Below are 22586 nucleotides of genomic sequence, written 5' to 3'. Positions count from 1 at the left end.
ATTTATTTCTGGTTCTCATGGGTCAGTGAAAGATGGTGACCACTTCTTTGGATAATTTCACTTGACTTGCTTGTTATGATAATTTTAGACTTCTAAAATTCAGGTTAATTTTTGTTGTACATGTTAGTATTCTTTTTTCTGAGTTAAAAACACTTCATTGCTGGGAGAGTTCAAAGACGAAATGGCATTAGTAGTGGAGAATAGGAGTGCAGCAACTTCATAGCTACTGCGTGTTGCTCTGCTATGGTAACTTACTAATGTATTTTGGAATTCCAGAAATGTCACCTTCCTGTGCATTTCTGGGACATAAACCTGGTGTAGTTCAGTTTTATGTTTGGTTCACAGTCCCTTGAGTTCTTCCTAAATGAGCATGTGCATTGTGTAAAGAGTACATTCCACACTGTATCTCAAGTGCCAAGTATGCTAATAATACCTCTAGAAATTGAGAATAATGTGTATTTGCGTTTAGCTGTTCTTTAATTCATGCCTCATTCAGTTGTCACCTGCCTGTAACCAGAATAGCCTTCATAGAGTAAAATGCTTCCTTTAAATTACAGCATTACAGGTGAATTGCAGCATTTCAAACCAAAATACGTAGACATAACACAGAGTAAGACATTTTAAAATCTGAATAAGGCTATCTACATGCAGGTTTATTTCAAAATATTTGAGCATTTCTGCATTTTTATGTGAAATAAGGTTTCTGATTTCCTCCATAAATTTGGGATAATTGTCATAAATTGTCATTATTGTCATGTAAAGCTGAATGAATAATGCATCTTCTAAACCATGCTACTTTGGTAGAGATTCACCAATCAAATACCATGGAACTGAAGGAAAGACCAGAATGTGAAGGAAAGGTGCAAATTCATTGCAAATTTTGATGAAAGAGACAGGTATTTCATGGTGACTTTGTAGGCTTTGAACTAAGTTGATTTCTAAGACCTTCTTCAATAATAATATCTAGTGGTTTGTCAGGGTCTTTATTTTCAGACTTCTGATTCGTGCCTTATTGCATCTTAAGAGACTACAGGAGTATTAATATTGGTAAAATGTTTAGGGTTCAAATCCAACAATTCTCAGTACTTCAGTTACAAGGTAAGTACAAGACTGTAAGGTTTCTGGGGAAGAGAAAAAAGGCTGTTTTTAGACTTCTCTTGCTACAATTCTGATAGAAGTTATCAAATGTTTAATATTGGAATGTCTGAAGGTAGCGTAAAATATTAAACTTCTCTGCAAATGGAAACATTCACAGTAGTGACAGCATTGAAGATTTGTATGTACTAATTATATAAACCAAATTGTTATACTGAATAAATTGTTTATTTTTTCCTAGTGGGTATTCCCACTATTAAGTGGTGTGGAGCTGAAGGGGACTACAACGTTATGGTGATGGAGTTGTTGGGACCAAGTCTTGAAGATCTCTTCAATTTTTGTTCAAGGAAATTTAGTCTCAAGACAGTCCTATTACTTGCTGACCAAATGGTAGGAAACTGCTTTGTTATCTTGACAGTGCAATATGTTGGGATATTGGCATTTTTTTGATAGATCACATACATTTTATTTCTAAAATTTAGAGCTGAATAGACTGCATTAATAAAAGAAAGATTCAAAATTAGTTCTGTTTCTGTAAATCCAAACTATCCTGTCAAATGTGATTACCAGTTCTTTGAAAACTGGACCTGCGCCATTTGCATACCAGGTGTTGCACTCCTCAAAAACTAAGAATTTCCCCAAGAAAGTTTTTGAAAACAGATGTTAAAACAGACAGGAACAAAGAGCTGGAAAGAAGGTTTTTCCGTTGTCTTCTCAATTATGTTCCCTTTAGTGCTATTACATTTTACAATGAAAAGGAGAGTTGCCTCTTTCAGTATTAAGACAGAATTGGTAGTGTTTTTGTCAGAAAAAGATGTGTGCTTAGTCGCTCGACAATGATTTTTTTTTTCGTGGTTCTGTATTTAGATTAGTCGAATTGAATATATTCACTCTAAGAACTTCATCCACCGAGATGTGAAGCCAGATAACTTCTTAATGGGCCTGGGCAAGAAAGGCAATCTTGTCTACATAATAGATTTTGGACTAGCAAAGAAGTATCGAGATGCTCGAACTCACCAACATATTCCATATCGTGAAAATAAAAACTTAACAGGAACTGCCCGTTACGCATCCATCAATACTCATCTTGGAATTGGTGAGCCGGGGAAAGCAATAAATCGAAACTTCCGAAATGTCGATGTGTGTAATCTTAGTGCAAATGGATGTTGCTTTGTGGAGGCATAGGAGATGGTCTCTATTTTTGACACTAAGAGTGCAGTGTGCATGGCCTTGCATGTCTCGATTAGGTGGGATTCGTTCAGTTTGCAGTGTTGGGAATTAGCACATTTTTTAATAAGTCCAAGAATAATAGGCTTTTATTGTACTGAATGAGTTTATCATGGGCACAGTAACTCTCAGCTGTCTCTTGTTTTTCTAACAGTCTTGTTGCACAGACTTTTGTTTTTCCAGTGGAAAATGAAACCTAATGAGTTCACTTTTTTATGCTGTTGTAGAGCAATCTCGCAGAGATGACTTGGAGTCCTTGGGCTATGTACTGATGTATTTTAACCTGGGCTCCCTCCCCTGGCAGGGACTGAAAGCAGCAACAAAGAGGCAGAAATATGAACGTATCAGTGAAAAGAAAATGTCTACACCCATTGAGGTTTTGTGTAAAGGATATCCTTGTAAGTTACTCTTGACACTGGGTCTACATGTTCATGTTTCAGTGGTACATCTTCTTTCTACTACTCTTTTTCACCATCTCTCCCTCTCCCGTTCTCTCTCCCTCTCGTCTTCCTCTTCCTTACCCCTCATGATTTTACAACATGTATGGTAAAAATAGTGTGCTGAAGACAGTTTTTTTGTGTTTGTAGAGCATTTCTAGGGATCCCTTGTCCCAGCTGTTGAAGTGTTCTCAACAAACTGCCTCTTTTTCTGTCTGTGTGGGTACTTTTCTTGGATGAATTGGATTATAGAATAAGATGCACTCTTACCTACTGCACTTGTTTTACTTGGGAATTATCATCCCAGGTTCATCTAGTTTGGCCTGCTGATGGATATGAATTTGTGAGAGGTTTAAGAAATCCTGCTGTATCCTGGCATCATGCCTCAAAGCAGTTCTGTCTCTCAGTTTGTTATTTACACCAAAACAATAATAAGCCATTTTTGAGTATTGTAAAATAATACTTAGATTTGTTTTAAAACTTGTAACACTAGCTGTCATCAGAGAATATTTTTATTTCACAAAGAGTTCTGTCTCGTCTTTCCTCCCTCGTGGCTTTTGCAACTAGTTACAGTGACAAGAATTACAGTTTTTGTTTGAGTTGTGTGAAAATTCATCTTTTGTTATGTGTTTCAAATGTTGCTTCAGGCATGTTCCTTTACATTAACTGACTACGTGTTTTCTCTGGGGTTTACAGGCAGAGAAGACTAATCAGCTTCTCTTGTGCCATTTGTTAGAATTTCTTTCTTGATAAAAATTCATACCTTATTTTATTTGGGAAGATCTAAAGTCAAAAGCTAGTATTTTGATACTGCAATTTTCTCTGATGCACTGAATTCACTACAGTATTCATTTTTTTGCTTTGTAATATTTTGCTTGCCATTTGAAAACAAGTGTTCAGACTTGTAAATTAAAAATGTGGCATGACCTGGGAAATAAAGTTTTTTTGTGTTCTGTGACACAGTAGATGTGAATCTCTGTGTGGCTTAACAAAGAAATGCTGTTTTGTGTCCCACAGTAAATTGTGTTCAGTATACTCCAAGCAAAGTTTTAAACCTTATCTTCCCCACCAGTTGTTGGTTAAAAAACTGTACTGTTGGGTTCTCTCTGCTGTTGACAAATAAGATCTTTGCCTGCTCTGAGATTGAAAAATAATTTATTTTTCAGGGTTGACATGGTAGTGTTCACTTTGGTGGGTTTCTAGTATTAGTTCATTATTCTTTTTCTTACGTTAAGAAGATTCCCTGCTTTTTGGGTTTGGATGGTTTGGGTTTTTTGAACTCAGAATTACAAAAAGCCAATGCGAAGCTGAAGATAAAAAACAGGCTTTCTTTAATTACAGCTGAATTTGCTACATACTTGAATTTCTGCCGTTCTTTGCGTTTTGATGACAAGCCGGACTATTCCTATCTAAGGCAATTATTCAGAAACCTCTTTCATCGGCAAGGATTCTCCTATGACTATGTATTTGACTGGAACATGCTGAAATTTGTGAGTAGTTCACACAGCTTTCTGAAACCTTGATTTTTTTTAATGGTTTTGGTTGGGGTTTTTTACTGGATTGCCAGTGTTGTTAATCTTAATTGGTACTGTAAGATTTTTCCTGCTGGCAACTATTGTATAGACAAAAAGTTGAGGAAATGAGGAAAGGCAGGAGATACAGGATGCATGCTGTAAGGCTTGGATGACAACTAAATTACAGTTACAAGGCTTTTAATGTAGAAGGCTTCTTAGATATTTTAGGACAGTCACCAGGCTGGGTTGTGGAATTATTCCTTACTCCCACCTTGATCTTTACCATGGGTCGTTTGCCACATTTGAAGAAGTGTCCAACTGCCCTTCCAGTATGTTTGTACATTAGCATTTTGAAGACTACCTGAGCAGCTGGATGAGCAAAACTTGAGAAATTTTACCAAAACAGTTGATGCCCTATCAAACTTCAGTTCACACATGATCCAGTTTTTCTTTTCAGTATTTTTATCCAAACTTATAGTTGTAAGCTCAATAATCCCCAAAGTTGTTCACTAGACTTGACCCGTAGGGTGCGAGCAGAGCAGCTGAAGATGCTGAACGAGAAAGGCGAGAGCGAGAGGAAAGATTAAGACACACCCGAAATCCAGCTGTACGTGGATTACCCTCCACTGCTTCTGGCAGGCTTAGAGGAACACAAGATGTAGCTCCTCCTACACCCCTTACCCCAACCTCACATGCTGGTAAGTAAACAAGTACTTGGGTTAAATGCATCTTGTAGACTACTGTAACTGGCAGTTTGTCTCTGGGCAGAGTTTGGCCTTGTGATTTGGTTTTTTCTCCCTTGCTTTTTAGTAGATTGGAAGTAATTGCATACGATCATTGCCTAGAAATTCATACTTGTATTTCCATGAAATGTCAAACCAACGGCCTTGATTCCTCATTTGGTTCTGTGGAATTTTTATGTGCAATCAGCAAGAGTGTAATTTTTCCAATGACCGTGTTAACATAGCATTTCTCATTATGGGAATATAATGCACTTTTTCTCACAGCCAACACCTCTCCTCGGCCAGTATCCGGTATGGAACGAGAAAGGAAAGTGAGTATGAGATTGCATCGTGGTGCCCCAGTCAATATCTCCTCATCTGATTTAACAGGCCGACAAGATACCTCTCGCATGTCAACTTCACAGGTAAAAAAACAATAAATCTGTGTATTGAAAAAAATGAGGGCGATTTGATAAAGTTAATTTGCCAAAAGAACTTACCAGGTAATTGTGATTTCATACTGTTTTTGCTGATGGTGTTCATTCATGTAAATGCTTGACATTTACCCTGAATGATGTGCATGTAAAGAAATTTTCATTTTTACCTTGACAGCAATGAGAGAATGCAGAATTCTAGAGGTGGGGCATTTTAACCTGCTATTATGGGATTTAGCTCCATGACTCATTGAGTTTTTTATATCTGTTACCAGTGAAGAAGCAGAGTTAAGAGACAGTAGTGAATCTTGTTTCCAAACCAACAGAGCAGAGAATATTGGTGCAGAAAAGGCAAGAAGCATTTGGTGAAGAATGGAAGGTGCAATAGTGAAGAAATGTGGTGCAGTGCTCTTAATTCAGACCCGATAAGCAGCCAATTACATGGATGATGGATACGTTGCAGAAGGGTCATTCGAAGAGGATAGCAGGAGGGTGAATGATAGTGATTTGTAGTCAGCACTGAAATCATCCAAAGAAATTATAGGAATCTTTCTTTTTAGGAATGGCAATAATAAGTGTGTTTCTAACGCTGTGCTATTGTTGAAACATTCCTTCCTCAGCATATTGACAGTCTTGTCTCAAACAGCGTGTGGCTTGGTTTTGTACAATTTACTTTCAGTCTTACTTAAAAAATGGAAATTAGCCAATCTATAGACATTCTGCAACATTTCTGGGAAAGCAGTATGTTAGGGGGACTGTTACAATGACCTAGGGGTTTTTCCATCATGTCTCACTAGTGTGCAGGAGCTCTAACTGCATATATTTTGCCTGAGAGTCATTCCTTATTGACAGAGCATGTTGACAGAAATTTACTTGGTTCCTTTTGGCTTCATTGTTTAATTGGCAGAGTTAATTACTTTTGGATAGTGCATGTTCTTTCGTATGAAATCTTACTGCTGGAAAGAACAGCTTTTTGGATGGGGGCCAGGTGAATATCACTAATGAAGACCGAAAGTAAATGGGGTTGGAGAAACAATTCTATTGTGATAAAAGTGAAGTGGGATTTGGGGGAGATTTAAGCTGAATGAGTTGTTTCACCGTGTAGCTGCCCAGATACTTGTGCTTACATATGGGATGAACAGTTCAGGAGCAGAAATGACTGGGCAAGGATAGAGGACAGGAGAAGTTTTCTGTACTGGCTTTGGGTACAAGTTTCACTATCTTAAATTGTTCACCGGACTGCTATTCTTGCCACCAGAAATTCTCATATTGAAATATTTTTAAGTAGCTTGAAAACAAAGAGGGGAGAATTGTGCATGGTTATGGATCTTGTAAATTTGCACAAGTACCTGTTAGAGGAATGTAAAGAAGGTGCAACCAGACTGTTCACAGCAATATCCAGTGAACGAACAATGGAAACTGGGCACAAATTGAAGTACAGGAAATTCTGCTTAGACATACAAAGAAACTTTTTTACTATAAAGGTGGGCAAGGACTGTAACAGGTTGTCCAAAGACATTGTGGAGTCTCCCTTTTCCAAATTACTTGGAGCCCAGTTGGACATTGTCCTGAGTGGCCTGCTCTAGTTGATTGTGCTTTGGGTCATGGGACTGGGCTACATTATTTCCAGGAGTCTTTTTTGACCTTGGGTATTCTGTGAGGCTGTGATGCAGACTTCTCCCTGAACATGTACTTTAACGTAAAGACAGTTTCTTGTAAAAGCGTGTATGCCAGGTCTTTGGCATTCTGAGCAAATCCCAGATGCTTTGTTAACGGTCAGATAAATAAGGTATAGCAGTAACAGGTAGAAATGCAGTGATGCCACTTGATTGATTTAGGTGGAAGTACATCTTTAATTTTTTTGCTGTGTTCATGACATGTTGCTTAGTATGCAGGGTACAGTATTGTAAACATTTCAAGATACAAATAATACAGTTGGGCTTGTAGGTACATTTTGGTTCTGCATATAGCTTGGAAAATCTGAATACTTTGAGGGCAGTGGGTGGTTTCCTGAGTGATCTGAGTAGTTTGTGATATGGGCCAACAGTATGGTCTGGATTAATGGCATATTCCATACCTGCTCTTTTTATCACTCTTCTCCAAGTATAGGATCGCTTGGTTGGCCACTTTATAGTCTCAACAGCTATCTAGTCAGGATCTTCTCTTGAGTTTGCTAGAACTAACAGACAACTAACAAATTATTCATTTAATTCTTAAGACAATGAACCAGTGCTGGGATCTACTCATGGTGACTGAATAACAGTGTGTAACTGTAGTATAATTTGAGCAGATTCCTGTGAGCCTGTTGTAATTGGAAGGCAAGAGAGATTTGCAGGGGGAATGGGTTGGATTGGAAGGGACCTTAAAGATCAGCACGTTCTGATCCCCCTGCCATTGGCAGAGAACCTTCCAGTAGGCCAGGTTACTGAGAACCCTATTCAGACTGGCCTTGAGCATTTCTAGAGACAGGGAGTCCACGACCCCTCTGGACAACCTGTTCTAATGCCTCACTGCCTTACAGTAAAAAATTTCTTTCTAATAAATAAATCTACTCTTCTTCAGGTTAAGGCTATTCTCGCTTGTGTTATCACTACATGTACTTTTTCCATGCCATGTGAACAGCCCCTCTTCAGCCTTCTTGTAAGCCCCCTTTGGGTACTGCAAGGCTACTCTCAGTTCTCCCCAAAGTCTTCTCCAGGCTGAACAGCCCCAGCTCTCTCAGCCTGTTTTCGTCAGAGAGGTGCTCCAGCCCTGTCATCAACTTAGCGGCTGTCCTCTGGACTCATTCTAACATTGTCAATGTTGTTTGTGTGTCAAGGGCTCCAGACCTGGACACAGTACTCCAGGTGAGATCTCACAAGAGCAGAATAGAGGGTGAGATTGCCCTCTCTCTTGTTGCTGGTCACTTTTCTTTTGATGCAGCCCAGAATGCAGTTGGCTTTCTGGGCTGCTGGTGCACATTGCTAAGTCATGCTGAGCTTCTAATCCATGAACACCCCCAAGTCTTTCTCCACAGAGCTAATTTTGGTCCATTCTTCATCCAGCCCGTGCACATGCTTGAGGTTGACCTGACCCCACATGCTGGATTTTGCACTTGACCTTGTCGAACTACGTGATGCTCTCAGAGACCCATTTCTCAAGCCTGTTAAGGTCTCTTTGGATGGGATCTCTTTTCCTCCAGCATGTTGTCTGCATCACACATTTTGTTGTCAGCAGATTTGCTGAGGGTACGCTTGTTTCCACTGTCATGTTGCTGACAAAGATGTTGAACAGTGCCAGTTCCAATACTCAGGAACAAACACCACTCATCACTGCTTTCCACTTGGACATCGACTCACTGACCACATTTCTTTGAGTGCAACCATCTGGCCAATTCCTTATTCACCAAGTGCCCCGCATGTCAAATCTGTGTTTCTCCAGTTTAGAGACAAGGACATCATGTGAGACAGCATCCAGTGCTTTGCACAAGTCCAGGTGGGTGGCATCTGTGGCTCTTCCCTTGTCCACCTCACCTTAGCCCCGCTGTGGAAGATTGCCAAATTTGTCAGACACAATTTACTTTAGAGAATCTGTGTTGTCTGATGCCAGTCACCTCCTTATTCTTTATGTGCCTTAATATAGTTTCCAAGAGGATCTGTTACATGATTTTGTCACACACTGAGGCGAGACTAGACTGTAGATCCCTGTGTCGTATTTCCCTTTATAAAACTGGGGATTATGGTTTCCCTTTTTCCACTAAGAGGGAACAACACTGGACTGCCAGAATGTCTCAAATATGATGGATAGTGGAGTAGCCATTTACTCAGCCCGTTCCCTCAAAACCCATGGATGCGTGTCATCAGGTCCCAGGCTCATGCACTTTCAGGTTTTTTAAACAGTCCCAAACACTGTAGTCTTCCACAGTGGATGGTTCTTCTTTTTCCCAATCCTTGCCTTCACCTTCTGCAACTTGGGTGGTGTGGCTGAAACACTTTACTCAGACTTGAGCTTGTAACACTTGAGTTTGTAAGAGAAAATTCACTTTTCATTTTCCTAGTTCTCACTCTCTCACAAGCAAGATGGTACAAGTTGCAGGTGTTTATAGCTTTTTAGTCATTGATGCTCTTAACAGTCTTCATAATACTAAAGTAGCTCTTTTGTAATCAGAATTTATCCTTAGATGTTAGCCAGGTTAACAGTTATAGCCCTGAGTTTCCAGTTATCTTTATACCTTGCTCTTAGGAAAACCTGAAGTATTCAAGTTATGTGGCAAAGTTATTAAAGAGACTTTTGATTGGAGAGATGTAAAAAAAAGATGGAGTCATATGTATCACTTCTTATCACGACAACCATGAAGAATGGCAATTGCTTGTCTGTGTCCATTCCAAGTGTGCTAGGTTCCTTAGTAAGTCTTAAGTAAATATACTACCATAGGTCCATTTTCAGCAAGTGCTTAAGCCTTACTCCGATAGAAGGCAACTTTTGGCACTTGCCTTGCACATCTGCAGATGTTTTCTATTAAGAACTACATTCATTAGAGTTCTTATTTACAACTTGGTAAGTTAGTTTTGTTACTTCATTTACTTTATGCCTTGGTTTGGTAAGTCAATGGTACATCTGTAATCTCCACCTCTATCAAGAGGAAAGGCTGCTACTTGTTAAATTCTGGACAGTGAAATGCACAGAGGTTACTCAAACAAGGAAGCTACTTGCCTCTAAGTAGACGTCTTAAAGGTGATTATTGCATGTGTTTATCTTTGTTTTTTCCAAACTGAATTCTGATCAGGTCAAACTGAAACTGAAAAACTAAGGCTGTAAATGCAAATAATAGGAACCAAAATTCTCTCGTGAAAACTAAGCATTCTCTGAGAAATTTGATGCTCATGGAAAAATGGTAGCTGATAAGCATAGCAAAATAAGTGTCATTTATTCCCCACATCCAAGATAGCGTCCACATAGCACCTAAGTCATTCTCATTACTAAGACATGCAGTAACTAACAGTAAGTAATGAGCATTTATTGAAGTAACAACTACAGTGTCTATGAAATGGTTTTAAAACCTAAGTGTTTCTAATGAAGTTATGTAAATTCTATGGCACATGTTATTCAGTACTTTCCTGCATTATATGAAGGGAATGCAACAGCGAAAAACCTAGAAGTTGTGAGTTCACAGTGATAAACATTAGTGGGAGCTGAGTGGTTGAGTGCAGTCTATTCAAATGTGTAATCCTGCAGTACTCCAAATTCCTCTTAGGATGAAGGAGTGGGGGCCATTTTCCTGTATGGGGATAGGAACTGTATCTATGCTAAGTAATGACTGAGGAGGCAGTGTAATGTTGGAGAGGTTAGTGTGGTTTCCTAATGAAAGAGCACAATTTCCTCATTGAATCTATATATGATACATTAACGAAAAGAACTGGAGATGTTATTTTGTGTCATTAGTGAGTTGAATTGGGAGAACAGATTGTACAGTGTAAGTTCCAAATCTACTTCTTTCAGTTTGTACAAAAAGCAAGAAAATGTCTTGAGGGAGTTGGTGTAGCGTTTGAGACAATGATTTTAACATGAATTTTTGTTTCAGAAAAAAACATGTGATGAACCTATTGCTTAAAATTAAAACCACTCTCAAGTAAAGTAAGGACAAGTAGAGGTCTAAGTGAAAGTAGTGACCTACTATTTATTCTAAGATAAGTAGATCATCTCTCCTCTCTGCCTTTGCATCAATACTGGATTCATTTCTAAGTGAATGATTCATAGTCAGCACTGAAATCATCCTTACTGCTCACAGTGACTTAGCAAAGAAATTTCATATGAGAAATAGCATGTGTTCAAGTCTAAAGCAATCCTCAATTACAGGTCTGTATGCAATGAAGGGTTGTGATCAGTGTTGCACAGAAAATCATACCAGCCATTTAAAGATCCTTCTGCTCTTAAACTCTCTTAAGTGAATTGTTCTCCAAGTCTCCTTCACACATAGATTTTAAATATTAAGAGGTGTAGTAAATGAGGCAATGAGTATTCTAGTAAAAACTACTTTGAATCAGTTCTGCCAGTCCACATGCACTGACAGCATCCTGAAAGCAGTGATCAACTCAAGAGTCTAGTTATGGGTGAGTAGTCTTCATTTCCTTCAAGGAAAGGTTCAGTCTGACTGCTCATCGTTGCACAGTAAGTTGTGCAGTGTTTTTTTCTTGAATGCAGCATGTTCAGCACCTGACAGTCAAAGCTATAGCAAATTCCTGTTGGTTATAGAGGTATTCTCTCTGTAGTCGAAGAAAAGATTGAAATGCTGCACAAATAAATATTTGATTAAATCTCTTTGACAGAAGAAATTTTTGGAAGATTATAGCCAACTCTGTCATCGAATAACTGAAGTGTTGTGCCATACTTCCAATGCTTCTGCATTTTCCATTTCCATATCTGTAAATCTTTCTCCACATAACCATCTTAATAGGCATCATACTCTGCATTGTTCTTCTGACCTGTCAGCTTCCTTTTAGGATTAATGATTTATTTCTTTTATGTGCCTTATGATGGGAATCTCTTACAGAAGTCTAAAATCAGAGCTTCTCAAAAGATAGAGTTGCTACTGCAAGTTCAGGTTGGATTTTTGTTAAGACATCTTTATATATTGGAGCAGTGGAACTGTTACAAATTGCTGTCTTTTCCCCTACCTCAGAATAGCATTCCTTTCGAACACCATGGCAAGTAGCTGCTCGTCTCCTTTCGTTGGATGGCAGCACTGGGTGAGTGCTTCTCATTAGACACCAAAACTTTGTATGGGTTGGGGAAACATCTGTCTTAGGAAGCATCCAACTTCACTCCTTCTACTCGTGTGATCTCATAGTTGTATCTGTGCCTTCTGGTCAGCTGCTTGATGAAGCATTGATTTTTCATTAACTTAAAAGTCAGTGTCATTCCAAAGGCTGAGTTATTGCTGCTGTTCCACTTGGACTCTTAATTAGAATTGACAGTAATAGTAACTTTAAAGGACTTTAGGGACTTTAAAGGTCCCAAAAATTGTTCAAGTATCAACAATAAAGTAAAATAATCTAGTCTAAATTTTAGTTGTATGAAAATTGCATGTCTTTCCAAGGATGTTGATGCAGCAGAAAAACCAGATCTGCTTCAGGATCATAAAAGGGAAATAGCTGCACAAAGACTAAATTAACAGTATTGCTCCAACGAGGCTCTGTCTTGTCTTGTCGTGAATGGAATGTTCTGCTACAGCTGTGCCTATTTTTCACTGTTTTATATTCTTCTCCATGCCTTATGAGCTCTCATTTTAAAAATACTCAGATCTGTTCAGATCTGTATTTAAAAAAGCATTCGCATACTAACAAGAATAGTTAACCATGAGCATCTGGGAGGTAGAGAGACTTGAATTTGAGTGTTACGAAGTCCTTCCCACTGTTCAGTGCAGTAGAAGTTTCTGCCTGTGTGCAGCTTTTGGCTTATTAGTCTGTTCTGCTTTTGGCAATAACAGGTTTCATATGAGAAATAACAGCTTTCAGTTGGAATCTGAACATTAATGGCTGAGGGATGCTTTTCTTAAGTATTTCGAGAGCTTCTTTGATTTGCTACTTATTTAAAAAAAACGCTTTGAGATTTTTCTGTTCCTTAATAAATTCTGTTGTGTAACTCTTGTCTGCTGTCTCACTTTCTCTATAAAGCCTAAGCTTGCTTTAATTCTGTATCTCTAGTTGGTGAAGAATCCTGCTATTTCTCTTCTGTTTTCTCCTGCTTTGTGTGCTTGGCTGACTCTGCACAAGCTGCTTCATGAACCGTTTATAACATTAAAAAAATCCAACTGTAAATGTCAGCTTAATGCTTTAAAGACCAGTTATCAGATCTTAGTAAAAAGAAATAGTTATTAAAAAATGCAGAAAAGCAAACCTAAAGCTTTGCACTGAAAAGCCTATGTGCAGGAGACATGCAGATTCTGGTCGGGGTTGTGCCTGCATTTGTTGACTTGTACTTAGTATGCTTAGTATTTGTGGCTGTTCACAACTGAAACAAATACTGAATACTGATCCATCTAACTAGATGTTTCTCGCTTCTTAAATTGCAGAGATGTATGGTTTTTCACTTTCATGGTGAAAGTGATACTGAAATAATGCTGCACTCTGACTTCAGTAGGTCAAGCTATGGAGATAGAGGAAATATTTTTTAGCACAATGTCCCATGAAAAGTGAAAAGCTATTGAAAATAATTAATTTCTTTTTTACCTTCTTAATTTTTTTAATTAATTATCCATTGAGTCTATTACTGTGCATTCATAGTGTTTTCATCTGGTTGATTCTTTCTTCTGCACATGTTTATGCTATGTCTAATTTTCTTCAAAACATCCCCTCTGGCTGGAAAAGTGAATTTTCCATATTGTCTTCTAATAAAGGAGGAAAATAGTAGGGAACTTTGTGTAGCTACAGGTGGGTGTGAAACATTGTATTGCTCATTGGATTTTAAATTCACACACTTAAATTTTGGCAATCAATAGCTTAAAAGTACATTGCATGACTGCAATTGTATATTGACTGGAAGGATATGTGCTGATGTTGTCTTGTTTTTTTGGCTTTGGTAGATTCCTGCTCGGGTTACTACCAGTGTTCTTCAGTCTGCTGTGCACCGATGAAAATTATTTTGCCATGGAGGGCAGATAATGCATGGCTGATCTCCCATGTTACCAGTGGCTTTACTAGCAAAATATACCCTAAACTAGAGTGGAAATTGGAATTCTCCATGTGACCTAAAAGGCGCTTGGAGGAACATGCAGAGACTCCAGCAGCTGCCATTGCAGGACGCTTTTGCCAGAAACCCAGTGACCTTAAGAGAACCCTGTGGTAACAGGGCTGGAAAAGAAAGATGGTTTACAGAGTTCACCGCCTGTTACTGGATGGCCATTTCAGTTTTCCCTCCACAGGCGGCAGACTTTATTCCCTTTTTATTATTCTACTGTAACTATAAATCTTTTACTTGGTTCAAGAAAGTTTTTTGTATAATTTTGCTAAAATTATTGGCTTACTTCTCTGTAAAGAACTCTTGCTTTTGTCTGATTTAAAAATGTAGAATATAAACAAACCTGAACTAAAGACAACGACTTGAAATTTCTTGTTTAAAAGAGTAGTCTGCCAGGGAACTTGTAAATTAATCAAAACCATCTGATGTTATTTAAATTGCTTACTTTCATGTATTGTCCCATTCTGAGTTGGTTTTCTCATGAGGTTTTTAAAACTGTTGGAAGTTGATTTGACTGTTCACTGTCTTCGTTCACACTGGACATTTAACTTCCTGTGTAGCACAAAGAAATTTTTAAGGCTAATTGTGTTTCATAGAAGAGGACAGCTAAATACCCTGCAGGAGAGTCTTAAGTATAGTAGAGATTGTAATGATGAATTTCTTTTTTGTGAAGAACATGAGCAACAAAGTGAAAGAGTGACATTTGAGGGATTTAGAATTAGAAAGCTTGTTCTGTCTCTGCTTAGTTCAGGTGAATGGATACTTCCAGACATTGGTTTTACTGGGAAAATTTTGTTTTCTCTGAGGCTGGTTAGCTTGGAGGCTATTACAAGTGCAAAATAGACATTGCTGCTGAGTCTTCAGTGAATTTGCATGTTTCATTCAGTATCCCCATGTTTATAAGTAAGTAAATACATTTATTTATGCCTTCGGTTACATGCCGAGACCAGAAAAGGAATTCTTAAACAAAACAAAACAGCCCACCCAGCCCCCCAAACATAGTAACCCATTCTTGCAGTAAAATCCTGAGAATTGTTACCATCCAGGTGCGTATCATATTTAATTCTTAAGTATATTCAACTTGAGTATGGCCAGAGTCATTATCTAGGCATGAGTCACACAACATGCTCAGGTTGTTGCAGATGTTGTTGGATCCTGTTGATTATGAAATCTGGGAAATTCTTCATATTGTCTGTTACTATAAATGGTCTCATAAAAGTACGTTTTCTGTCCTTACATTTCTTTGAACAGTACCAGAACTATTATGACTGAAATTATGGGAAGTTCTGTGCTGGAAATGAAAATATGTGCAGAGATTTTGTTTGAACAGTTAGGTATTTTGAGAAATTCATCCTTGCCTGGAGACAATTTGAAAAGGTGTATTGGTCTTCAGATTTTTATGGAGAGTAGTTTTTTATTTTTTGGGTGTTTAAAAATTCTTTTTTGCCCCTCTCAAAAGTCCACGTACTAAATATTATCCTTCTTCTTTGGAAGCTTCCATAACATTAGCTATTTGCTTGTGTGTACTCTGAGTCAGACTGCGGAAATGTGTGTTTGGGGAGAGTATAGTGGAAAAGCTTGAGAATTTGATCAATTGATAAGTTTGCATAAGAGAATTATTTCCTCAGTTACTATAAACTTTGGTATTTTAGGCATGTGCACTACCATTTGAGCAGTTTTACACTTCACTCTGCTTTCCTTGTAAATATCTGTGGTTAATAGTGTAATATTTGAGGGACTTACAAAAGCAGCCTTTTTATTTCCTATGTATCTGGACCATTAGGTTGCTGCACTATACTTAAAAGGTGACTGCAGACTTCAACAATTGTACTCACTTGTAGGCAGTTTTTGTCCACATAATAGTTAAATTCCATCATGCAGAAAATAGTTAGACTGTCTATATAAACCTGTGTATAAACCAGTATCTAAAAGCACTTCATTTGTACTACCACTGTATTTGTGTACTTTAACAGTTGTGTAAATACATTCATAGTAACTTCTCTTCTTCTTTGGTGTAACTTACTGACTTGCAATGAATCCTTACCCTTTACCTGATGCAACTTTTTTTTTCTTTTTTTTTTTGCTTTTTTTTCTTTTTGCTTCTTTTTTTCACTTTTTTCTTTTTTTTCTTTTTTTTTTTTTGCAAGGGGTTTCTGTACCTACAGAACCAGTCAGTTTGTCAGTTACAAACATTTGAAGATACTGTCTTGCTGCCAAAACTTTCAGTGAAAGAGTTTGGTAGTTTTGCTCCTGGGGTATACAGGGAGAAAGAGAAAGCATTGATTGCTTTGCTCACAGAAAGCATGTCTTCTTGTCAGTTTGCAGGTGAATGTTTTTGTTTGGATACTTTTGTCCAGAAGTTTTTCGTTTTGTACAAATGCTTTTGCTTATCAAGTAATGTGTGGTATTGATAAGGAAGTATAGTAAGGGAATTGAGATTGAATCAGTTATGGGAATTAGGATAAAAGCAAGAAAAATAATGAGCTGTACTCAAGGTGGTGCCCTGTGTAATAAAATTCTGGATTTTGTTATGTGATTCTCATTTAATTATGTCTGTTTTAATCTGAGGATAGATGAACCCTCTGGAACTCCCTGTGTTTTCTTATTGGCAAGCCTTTGAAAGTTGGAAGGATATTTTGATTTCTTCTAGTGGTTTTCAATTAGAACTGTGTATATGCTTTTATATGGAAAATACTGTGCTGCTGTTTTACATAATCTTGAATAGATACAGAGTCCTTGAGTTTTTTGTGGTACAAGTACTTAAAAAAAAATCCTCTGCTTTAAGAGAGTTATTAAGAGAAAACATTCAAGTCCATATATTTCATGTTAACTTTATGAAAATATTCAAAATACTCCTTAGAGGAAGGCATGTTGATGAACTTGTCGTTTCCAGTGGGAAAAAAATACCATAAGGACAACTATTTGTTTTCGTTTCCTCATGTCCCAGACCCTTGAGTACAGCATTGGCTAGAGCAGCATACATATTGATTTCAAGAATATTTAGTTTATTTTTTTAAATATTTAAATATTTATTATTTATTTGGTTCTTTGACTTTTGTTATACAAAAGCTGCACTTCACGTGTACAAAATGCCAGGTAAAAACAAACAATGCTGCTGGTTTTTTAACAGCGCTGAGCCGTCTGGTCAGAAATGAGAATTTAAGCTATGAGATTGTGAGAAAGTGTAATCCATCTTGAACTTAATCGTACAGTAGCTTCTAAAGTTCAGTGGATGAGTTACATTAGTAATTAAAAGGTTTTACTGGGAAAAAATGCAGTACTTTGTTATTAAAACCAGTACATTTCTTTCTGATTCATTCAAGAGACAATTATTGATTTTATGTGTATATGTCTAGATTTAAGTGACTGTATGAACCTGAATTGTGTAGCCTATGTGCATTTTTCAATACTTTTGTACAAGGAGAGTGCTCAGAAGCCTGGTCCTTCATAAGAATGTTTCACAGTAAAATCATACCAATTTTTTCAGCGGATATTTGCACAGTATTAACACTTTACAACTTTTTCTTAGATGTTGGTGGGGTTTTTTCTTGCTTAATATTATGAAGACTAGTATGGTTTGGTTCTTCTGTCAAAATCATTGCTTGCTGCAGGCGAGGGGATAGTAGAAAATGAGAGGAGAACTGTACATACAGAATCTAGAAAAATGTGCCTAAAAATGTTCTTCTTTAATCGCATTTTGGGCAGTTCTTGATTCAAAATGCTTAAGATCTATGTCTGAGATTATATATATATATATATATATATATATATATAATATATATATGTATATATATGCCTAGTGAACAGAGTAGAATGTGGAGAAGTAGAAAAAGGGAGAAATTACACAGATCATCCTAAATTATTAACCCCTAGTCTACAGTGCCTTTGCTGTGACCAATCCAGGATGCTTGGGGTGGGATCTGGAAGAAGACAAGAATTCATTTGGTACATTATGCACTGCATCATGCGCTAGAAAGAAAATACTTCGTCTTTAGCGCTACAAGAAAAAAAATTGCCTAATTATAGTTCTCAATTTGGTTCACATCTGCAGACATTATAGGTACAAAGGCAGGACACAGCTTCTGGTATTTCCCTTATCTTAAAGGAAAGGATAAAGCAGGGTAATTTGAGGTCATGCACAGATCTTTTTCTTAGAAGACCCCCAAACAGCAAATGTTTCTCTTCTCTCACAGCTAAAAAAATTTATTTTTAGTTTGTCTGACATCTCAACAATGGATCTTAAGGCATATTTTTCAACAAGAATCAAAAAGTCCTTTGCTATGTAAGAGTTTTAAGCACTAAATTCTGGATATACTTCTTCATTGGGTTTAGAGTTTTATTGTGAAAGGTTTTAAACTGTTGAAAGAGTGGATAAAAAGTCAGAAGAGCAAAAGCTGTCCTTTCTTAATGCATCTGGGAGCGGTGAGGAAGGCTGCCAGCTCAAATGGTCCTGACATGATGAAGCATATATGGAGATGAGTCCAGGAACTAACAGTGTGTAAGTAGAGGTAAGTAGGTAAGTCTCATTTGCCATACATTCTCAGACAAACACAGGACGGCTGATCCCACAGACTGACACTAGCAAAATGCTGTTAAGAGCATAAGCGCACTAATGCTCTTTAGTAGATTCACCTTTTCCCTCCTGGCACAGGTATGATCTCTATCTCAGAAACACTGAGAAAGCTGAAACATTGAGAAAACAATCCATTGGAAAGTTGTTGCTTCTCATATGCAGTACCTCTGCTGTTGTCACGGTTGTTTACTCTTCCACAAATAGAAGAGTACTCCTTCAACAAGTCCAGCAGCAGACAACAGCAGCTGTGCAACTCAGGTCGAGCTCATTTTCCCCTACAGTGAGTGCCCCTACTTTATTCTTTCACACTCAAAGAGAAGCAGAGGCAAAAATAAACTTGTTTTCTTTCACAAGTGTGGGCTGACTACATGCTGCTAAGTCCTGTCATTTTAGTCCACCTAGTAACATTAATTCCTGTGGCAGCATAACATTAAAAAGGTAATCATGTACCTTTTCAAACATTGGGGTTTATGTAGACTAGACCCATGACATTTTTAGTGTATATGTATACAGAGAAACTTTTGAAGGTGAGCTTGGAGAGATTTCTTGCCAGAGATGCTTAGAATTAAGCATGAGTAGGTATCAGTCTTCAGATCGCTAAAGACAGGCCTTGCTGCATTGGTGAGTTTGTAATTTTGATTCGCTTGGGTGTAGCCTTGACATTATACATTGAGGAGCCAGTGCTAGCTGTGGTACTATAGGAGCCAAAGAGCCACATCATAAATGTCTGCTTACACTGTGTTTTCTTAAGAGCTTTCAAGTTCTGAAGAACATCACTTGACAGTAAAGACAGCTTGTTGGCATGTTGGTGTTAAAAATATTTTGGGCTTTATAAGTCATGACAGTTCATAAAACTTTGCCTGTGAACAAAACCTAGAGCACTATTCAGAGGAGAACATTAGTATTCTTTTCACAGCACAAAATTAGTTGCTGTTGTTTTAAATTAGGTGGTCCTTTAAAATAGTCTTCAGCAGCATTTCTAGCAGAAGCACCTGTCCATTTGGAACTAGCCAAACTACGAGTCATGGCAAAAGCAGTCCCCTTGCACACATTAAATTCTGTATGTCTGTCAGCTAAATGTCACCTCTACTGTATAAAGACTCTTGCCCCTGTTTAGTTGTTTTAGGCATGTGCAAATGAAGCCCAATGTCCATATTGGGTCATTAAAAATTTCTTCTGAGCTTATTTTCTCAAACTGACACTTTTTGACAACCAGATATTTATTCACTACATTTGCAACAGTTTACTAGAAAAGCATAAAAAAATCTAAATATACACATTACATTAAAGTGCATTAACAAACAAAATGTCATCTCACACAAAATTGAATAATTATAATGCCATAATCCTAAAGACAAGTGTGGCAAAGAGACACGGACGCACATACACAAGTCAATACTTACCACTGTAACATGGAAGAGTGTGCATTTTGAAATTCTTCTGTTTGATTGTCTACCAAATTAAACATTTTCTTTGGGATGTATGCACCAAAGGTGCATAAATATTTTGCTTTTTCATTTTGAAGTTTGGTTGCTTGATTAGGGGAATGTTCTAATTTATTTTTAAAGAATGATTCTACTTCGCTTAATTAATGTTAGTGTGGATGGAATTCAATATTAGCACAAGATCTTGCCAGTCCTTTACACCATATCTTCATACCATCTCACGTCTTAACTTTAGGGACCTGGCTTACCTTGAAACAGCTGCATTACCTTAGGACTTCTAGTTCTGCTAAGGTCTTCTAGGCTCCAAATGGCTACAAAATATTTCATTTAGAATTTTCCAAAAAGCAAACTGATCTTTGTATAGGAGGAAGTAAATAATTTTAACTCTGCTTATTGTCTAAAAAATGAGCAAACTGCCTCTAATCTACTCCTGTGGGTATTTTACATGTTTTATATATATATATATATATATATATATATATATATATATATGCATACATATGTAAATATGTATGTGCAAGCACATGTATACTTTTTTATATAGTCTGTGTATTACTGGCATTTATACACATCTCATCTCCTTGCATCAGGCTCTTATTTTCCTAAGATCCATTACATAATCAATCATATAGTATTTTAACCATAAATCCTACAGTATACGATTTATAGAATGCATGAAGATCCAAAATGCTTTAAAAATTTTGCTAACATGCAGGGTAAAAGACCATTCAGCATTCATTTCAGAGAAACAATATTTGAAAACTGTTTCGATTTTTTGACTTTCCAGACTTCTTAGATATATTCATGAAATCTAAATATATTATATTTGTTTTAATAGTGTACGATGCAAGAGCAAACTATAATCTTTGGATGCTTGGCAATTCAGTTGCATGATTACCTACATTCCCTTTCTTTTCCCTTTTTTCAAATCACAGAATTTTAATCAGGTGAAGGTTGAACAAAGGTTCATCTAGGTAGATGTTGCATGAAACTGTTCTGACCCTTAGCAATCGATGTGTCTCTAGCAATGCTTTGAGGCTTTGACCTCAAAATACATCTCAAAATATTTGGATGAGCACATCTCGTAGAGTGCTCTTAAGGGCATCTCAGTAGTATTGAGATTAAAGAAATACAGTACCAAAATACCTGGCGGAATTTTAAATCAATTCCTTGCTTTTAAATATACAAAATACATGGTTTTGATATCCATCAATCTAAATATTTACGATAAGCAGAGTTAAATTAAAAAGGAGCCAAGCTGGATAGTGCTGGGAACCTAAGGACTAGCTGCTTGTGGGGTTTAGTTTTGGTTGGTTTTGGTTTTTTAACACACTGGGGAGGAAGGAGAGGGGCCTGTAAAACAGGAGATCCCTGCAAAGGCCTCTGCGGCCATGCCACAGGAGCAGCTGGATTCGTGCTCCAGCACACTTGGTGTAGTGGCCAGCAGGGGTCCAGCCCAGGGATCTGGCATGGAGGTTTCCTTCCCATCAGTATAACAAATCCCTTTCCAAGAAGATAAAGGCAGCTGAACAGAAAGGGGATTGGAGGGCGAGCGCACACTTGGGTGTTACCCTTACATGGGACAGAATGGGAACAAGGACCTTAACCGGCTCTCGAACTCCAAAGTATTCTCAACCTGCCACTTTGATGTTGCTAAGAGAGCTGCATTAGGAGTTCCTCACCTTTGTATTGATGGTTCATGTAATTAATTAAAATTACAAAAGATTCTCCGCTGAGAGAGGAGCTTTTCAAACTGCTTTTTAAACTGCTTAGCAAATTAAATTACAACCCTTTTTTTCTTCACAGTCTGTAAAGGAGTCCTTTGATATGGCAACTTTCATTCAGTAAGCATCTCCTGCTGCCATAAATATTGCAAGTCATTGGTAGGTCTGTGCTGAAAATGGCACAAGGGCATTGGCAGTCCCAGTCAGAGTGATTGATCTTTGAGTTGAAGAAAACAACTCACATAGGGAAATGAGGCATTTCTGTGAACACTAGTTTTACTTACAAGATTATTTATGGTTTCTTGTTGAAACATGTCTCCTTGCTTTCCTAATTTCCTCTTCTGTCTCAAATCACACAAAATTACAACATAAAATTTACTATTTCCAGCTAAATCATAAAAGTATTATGTATGGAAAATGACATATAGTCTGGAAGGTCAGTATGATAAGCACAAATGACACTCTGTCACATATAAAGCAGTGTAGACAATTTGCAGAATGTCCAGAAACTTTAAATTGTGCCAAAACCTGAGGTCAAAGGAATAACCATTTAGTTCTGTGATAACAGTATAACATTATCTAGCAAAGAAATCCAGTGATCAAAGCACACAATAAGACAAAAATGGCTCTCTGAGAATCTGAATTCACCTTTGGCAAGGTTTCTAGTTTTTGCATTTAGAAACAACAGGGAGCTCCAATC

General features: G+C 37.5%; 1 protein-coding gene across 6 annotated transcripts in view; it reads left to right on the top strand.

Moving 5' to 3' along the window:
• LOC306810597 (casein kinase I) overlaps positions 1-22586 on the top strand; it is a 67452-nt gene that overhangs the window by 5883 nt on the left and 38983 nt on the right. For 2 of the 6 annotated variants that reach the window (XM_079323341.1, XM_079323342.1), the window contains exons 2-8: positions 1337-1485; positions 1963-2191; positions 2550-2720; positions 4101-4249; positions 4800-4971; positions 5281-5420; positions 13990-14184. In XM_079323341.1, the coding sequence (XP_079179467.1) occupies positions 1337-1485; positions 1963-2191; positions 2550-2720; positions 4101-4249; positions 4800-4971; positions 5281-5420; positions 13990-14040 (1061 nt within the window). In that variant the 3' untranslated portion in view covers positions 14041-14184. Of the gene's footprint in view, positions 1-1336; positions 1486-1962; positions 2192-2549; positions 2721-4100; positions 4250-4799; positions 4972-5280; positions 5421-12087; positions 12155-13989; positions 16692-22586 lie in introns of those variants that run through there. The other 4 variants (XM_079323339.1, XM_079323338.1, XM_079323340.1 and 1 more) reach the window with 4 other exon arrangements.

Source organism: Erithacus rubecula, assembly GCF_903797595.1.
Source record: "Erithacus rubecula genome assembly, chromosome: 20".
NCBI classification, from domain to species: domain Eukaryota; kingdom Metazoa; phylum Chordata; class Aves; order Passeriformes; family Muscicapidae; genus Erithacus; species Erithacus rubecula.
The sequence above is the reverse complement of the archived record's forward strand: the minus strand, read 5'-3'. Positions and strand labels throughout refer to the sequence as shown.